Source organism: Oncorhynchus nerka, linkage group LG14 (genome assembly GCF_034236695.1).
Source record: "Oncorhynchus nerka isolate Pitt River linkage group LG14, Oner_Uvic_2.0, whole genome shotgun sequence".
NCBI classification, from domain to species: domain Eukaryota; kingdom Metazoa; phylum Chordata; class Actinopteri; order Salmoniformes; family Salmonidae; genus Oncorhynchus; species Oncorhynchus nerka.
In genome coordinates this window covers 20,232,545-20,238,254 of record NC_088409.1, presented here as the reverse complement: position 1 = coordinate 20,238,254, position 5,710 = coordinate 20,232,545, and the positions used below count along the sequence as shown (strand labels likewise).

Below are 5,710 nucleotides of genomic sequence, written 5' to 3'. Positions count from 1 at the left end.
TCAGGTTTCAGCACAGAATGTAAGGTCCTCATCAAGGTTATCGACATCAACAATGAGCTGCCCATCTTCGAGATGAATGACGTGAGACATACCTGAGACACACACCTGAGTTTCATAGATGCTTTAGTTGGTATGGGTTGTTGACCTGTGACCTTTAATACTCTCTCTCTCTCTCTTTGTCTCTCTCCCTCACTTCATCACTCCCTCTCTCTCTCTCTCTCCCTGTCTCTCTGTTTCTCTCTCTGTCCCTCTGTCTCTCTCTGTCTCTCGCTGTCTCCCTCCCTCTCTCTCTCTCTCTGTCCCTCTCTTTGTCTCTCTCTCTCTGTCTCTCTCTCTCTGTCTCTCTCTCTCTCTCTCTCTCTCTCTCTCTCTCTCTCTCCCTGTCTCTCTCTGTCTCTCTGTTTCTCCCTCTGTCTCTCTCTGTCTCTCGCTGTCTCTCTCTGTCTCTCTCTCTCTCCCTGTCTCTCTGTTTCTCTCTCTGTCCCTCTGTCTCTCTCTGTCTCTCGCTGTCTCTCTCCCTCTCTCTCTGTCTCTCTGTAGTATGGTAGTCACATCCTGTCTGAAGACACAGCTTTAGGCCACACGCTCCTGACAGTGAAAGCCACAGACGCTGACGACCCTGGAACAGGAAGCTCCCGCATCGAGTACCACATAACCGCTGGCAACGAAGATGGAGTTTTCGCCATGGAGACAGACGACAATGGGGAGGGCAGGCTTGTTGTTGCTAAGGTAACTTCATACTGGAAAACACCTACGAAAGGTGATGATAAAGATGATAAGCTGATCCTAGATCTATGGTTGTATTGATTATTAAAGGAAACGTCCACCAGCAGGCTGAAACAAACTCACAAAAACGCTTCCATTTTGCTCCAGAATGCTCACAGACCTCTCTCTCCCTCCCCCTTCCCCTCACCCTCTCTTTCCCTTCCTCCACCCTCCCTTCCTCTCCCCACTCTCCCTTCCTCCCCCTCCCTTCCTCTCCCCTCTCTCTCACTTCCTCCCCTCTCTCTCCTTCCTCCCCCTCTCGCTCCCTTCATCCCCCTCTCTCCCTTCCTCCCCCTCCCTTCTCCCCCTCCCTTCCTCCCCCTCTCTCTCCCTTCCTCCCCCTCCCTTCCTCCCCCTCTCGCTCCCTTCATCCCCCCTCTCTCCCTTCCTCCCCCTCCCTTCCTCTCCCCTCTCTCTCACTTCCTCCCCCTCTCTCCCCTTCCTCCCCCTCGATCTCCCTTCGTCCCCTTTCTCTCTTCCTCCCTCCCCTCTCTCCCTCCTTCCCCCCTCTTTCTCCAGCCTCTGAACTATGAGACTGCTTCCTCCTATAAGCTACAGATTGATGCTCGTAACCCAGAGCCGCTGGTGAGCGGTCTCGAGTACGGCGCTGAGTCGTCCGCCGTGGTCTCGGTGGCGATCAGTGACGTTGATGAGGCTCCAGTGTTTGACATGGACATTCTGGATGTCACGGTGCCAGAGGACACCAAGGAGGGAGCTACGCTGCTCAAAATAGACGCCAAGGACCCAGAGGGAAAAGAGATACTGTAATCACATTATGAGAGGGACTGATGTTGTGTGTGTGTTATGGCTCTGATAGTGTATATTTTGTGCTCTAACTGTGTGTGTATTGTAGGTTCAAGATGGAGGGAGACACTAAGGGTTGGTTGGAGATTGATCCTGCTACTGGAGAGATAAAGATCAAGAATAAAGCTGTGCTGGACAGAGAGACGGTGGAGGCCTTCCACTTTACTGTTGTCGCCTTCGAGAAAGGTGACGAACACACATTTGTATATTTCGGATACTTTTTTGACCCACACACTGCCAGTTTGAGTCCAGGTTAGAGAATATCCATAATGAATAATATCTCTCCACCCCCAGCCAATCCAGAGCTGTCCTCAGAGCGCAAGGTGTCTGTGAGGCTGCTGGATGTGAATGACAATGTCCCCAAGCTGACAGAGAACCAGGCCTTCATCTGTGTGAAGAAGCCCCAGCCTATAGTCCTGACGGCCCTGGACGCGGACGCAGACCCCTTCGGAGCACCTTTCACATTCAGCCTGGCCCAGGGCAAGAAGTCCCCCAACTGGGACCTAAGCGCTGTGGACGGTACACATTTGTTAGACAAGACTACATCTCCTAGAGATCCTGTCTATTAATGTGCTCCCGTGCTGATGTGGGATTGTGTCTCTTCACTTGGTTTCCTGTAGGTACGTCTGCTAAACTGACCCTGAAGAAATCTCCCAGCGAGGACAAAACCTTCCTAATCCCCATCAACATCAAAGACAACGCTGGCATGGGCATCACACAGAAGTTTGAGGGTGAGTGGTTACAGCCAGCTGTGTGTGATAGCACCCATCACACACAAGACCATGTAGCTGTGAGTGGGTGTCTTTTACCAATGTGTATTTGTCTCTGATGTGTGTGTTCTCCCTACAGTGCGAGTGTGTAACTGCACAGAGTTGGGATACTGTTTCACCGAGCCGGGCGTTCATGCAGGGGTGTTAGGAATGCCCACCACCATCGGAATCCTGGCTGGAACTGTCGGATTCATCGGTGAGTAACAGGCGCTGTTGTTCACTGGTGTTGTTGCTATGCACTGCACTTTAAGGGAGGAGGGCAGAGTGGTACAATCGAGGAACGAAGACCTAACTGTAGCATAAAACGTTGTATTGTTGTTGATAGTTTTTCTTGTTCTTTTTGACTAATCTCTCATTAACAGACTAATCGAGTATCTAACGCAATTATGCAGGATTTTAGTTCTGGGTTTCCGATAATATGTTTTGACTGTTATTGACGGGTGATGTCACTTCCTCCCTAGCCCTGGTCCTGATCATCGCTTTCCATCGTATAAAGAAGGACAACCAGAAGAAAGCCTTGCTGGGAGAAACGGACGCCATTCTCTAGAAACATATGAGATAGCATGTGTTTGTTTAATTGTTATATTTCTGAAGAACAGATCTGCTTTGATTGGTTGTATGCATGTTATAAATACTACCTGGTTTCGTCATAATCACGCGCTCATGCAGCTCAATAACTTATTATAGTGAATTTGGTCTGTATTTAGAATTTAGACTGTCCATTCTCAGCTAGTGTGTCTTGACTGGCTGTGCACTGTGTGTGATGGTTCAAACACTCCATTTCAAGCTGCTTGCTGGAATTGTGTAGACTGTTGCTCAGAGACTTTAGTTCACCGTTTGCCTCTGACTGTTGTTTGTGGTTGATACTGTCTTTATACTGCTACTCCATTATGTTTTTTTGACGAGGCCTGATATTAGTGAAGATGCTAGCTAGCCGAGGGTTAAATTAGGACGGTTCCACCACTTTAGAATGGGAGAAAGACTGCCTACAGTAAAGAGTAGAAATGACCATGGAAAAACAACCGATGTTGGAGACAGTTCCAACACCTAAACATCCCTCAGTTTAACCCTTAGTGTTAACTGTTTGACAAGCCCAGTGTAAATGAGTGCCTGGTGAATGTCTGTGTGTACCAAGGTTATTATAGTTTTGTGATTTTCTATTCAATTTTATTTCTATTTGTTTTTCAATTAAAAAAATAAATTCAGTTTAGTTTCCATTCGGTTTTAGACTTGATTTACTAGTTTTTATTCTGTTTCAGTACGATAAAAAACATATTTTGTTTTTATATTATTCAGTTGTAGTTTCAGTTTCAGTTTCAGTTTTGCTTTCAGTGTCAGTTGTAGTTATAGTTTCAGTTGTAGTTTCAGTTTCAGTTGTATTTTTTGTGTGAAGGGACAGAAAGTAGCCTCAAGTGTCCTTATGCTAGGGGCCATGTATGTGTTGTAGGACTATAGCAGGGTTCTCCAGTACTATTTGAGATGGTCCGCTCACACACATTTCCTAGGTGGCAAAAGTCCTGATGGATATTTTCATTTATCGGCGTATTCACAAACCCCCACATCACAATCCATTCCACACCAAACTGTTCAAACCGATCACACCCTTCTTGTTGGTAGAGAGAATCATTTGTCGTTTTAAAGCTCATTGTCGGCTATTCTACATATTATCCACGTCTTATACGTGTTCACATGATACCGGGAGTCGAATCCTCAGCGAATTACAAAATTAAAACAATAGCTATCTCCCCGTCTTTATCCTGAAATTCTTTGTGGGTGCTGTACAGATGAACTTTGAGGTTGTGGGATGCAGGGTGGTAGTGGGATGCAGGGTGGTAGTGGGATGCAGGGTGCCAGCCAGCAGCATACCACCCTGCATCCCACTGCTGCCAGCCAGCATACCATCCTGCATCCCACTGCTGCCAGCCAGCATACCACCCTGCATCCCACTGCTGCCAGCCAGCATACCACCCTGCATCCCACTGCTGCCAGCCAGCATACCACCCTGCATCCCACTGCTGCCAGCCAGCATACCACCCTGCATCCCACTGCTGCATACCACCCTGCATCCCACTGCTGCATACCACCCTGCATCCCACTGCTGCCAGCCAGCATACCACCCTGTATCCCACTGCTGCATACCACCCTGCATCCCACTGCTGCATACCACCCTGCATCCCACTGCTGCCAGCCAGCATACCACCCTGCATCCCACTGCTGCATACCACCCTGCATCCCACTGCTGCATACCACCCTGCATCCCACTGCTGCATACCACCCTGCATCCCACTGCTGCATACCACCCTGCATACCACTGCTGCGTTCCACACCCTGCATACTACCCTGCACCCTGATCCCCAGGGCAGTGAAGGGGACATTGCCCTGTGTAGAGTGCTGTCTTTTGGATGGGATGTTAATAAACGGATGTCCTGACTCTCTGTGGTCATTAAAAAGCCCATTACCTATCATAAGAGTAAGGGTGTTAACCCTGATGTCATCATCAACCTGGTCCCATTCCCATCATGACCACCTAATCACCCCCCCCTCTACAATGTAAAGCCATTGGAGTACCTCAGTTGGTAGAAAAGTGATATATAAAGCCAATAAAGGATTATTAGCTTCTGACACTACAATACATTTGCTTTTGTCCTCTCCAGCAATGTACTCCAAATAATCCCATACAGGGCTTTGTGTTTTGCAACCAACCACTGCTGGTGTTGTGTTTGCTGCTGCCATTGTTCTCGCTCATGCTTCCTGCTCGCCCTCAGATTTCTTCCGTTAGCTAGCGATGCAGCGATGCACCAGCTAGGCCTATTTGAAACATCGCCATCTACTGGCAGCATTTACCCTCCAGATTCAGAAGTTCGAAAACCCCATTAGAGAAAAAAGCTTTAAAACCACATTAGATTTTTATCCAAAGTTTAGAAGGAAAAAAACAACAACTGAACACAATTCATGATGGTTTTAATTATATTTTAGTTTGTTTTGCAGTCAAAGATAATAGTTCCAGTATAGTTTTCGTTTTTCAGTTTACTCAATTGTTTTTCCAATTTTTGTTTTTATTCAATTTTCATTTCAGTTTTCGTTTACTATTATAACCTTGGTGTGTGCAACACAGTAATGGAGAGAGGAGTGGGGAAAATGTCTGTCTGAATAAAGGCTATCTGGACCTACTGCTTTTGAGTAAAATGGTGTGCTTTGGGCTGAGAGAGGAATGTAATATTATGTGCATGTGTGTGTGCTTTGGTCTGAGAGAGGAATGGAATATTATGTGTATGTGTGTGTGCTTTGGGCTGAGAGAGGAATGTAATATTATGTGCATGTGTGTGTGCTTTGGGCTGAGAGAGGAATGTAATATTATGTGCATGTGTGTG

At 47.1% G+C, this 5,710-nt stretch overlaps 1 protein-coding gene across 1 annotated transcript in view; it reads left to right on the top strand.

Annotated features, from left to right (window-relative positions):
* The window catches only part of LOC135575172 (cadherin-17-like), an 80,412-nt gene extending 74,902 nt beyond the window's left edge, over positions 1–5,510 (top strand). The window contains exons 12-19 of the mRNA XM_065027725.1: positions 5–81; positions 541–729; positions 1,285–1,529; positions 1,619–1,755; positions 1,864–2,088; positions 2,190–2,300; positions 2,419–2,535; positions 2,801–5,510. Of these exons, the coding sequence (XP_064883797.1) occupies positions 5–81; positions 541–729; positions 1,285–1,529; positions 1,619–1,755; positions 1,864–2,088; positions 2,190–2,300; positions 2,419–2,535; positions 2,801–2,886 (1,187 nt within the window). The 3' untranslated portion in view covers positions 2,887–5,510. The remainder of the gene's footprint in view (positions 1–4; positions 82–540; positions 730–1,284; positions 1,530–1,618; positions 1,756–1,863; positions 2,089–2,189; positions 2,301–2,418; positions 2,536–2,800) is intronic.
* Positions 5,511–5,710: the final 200 nt, after the last annotated feature.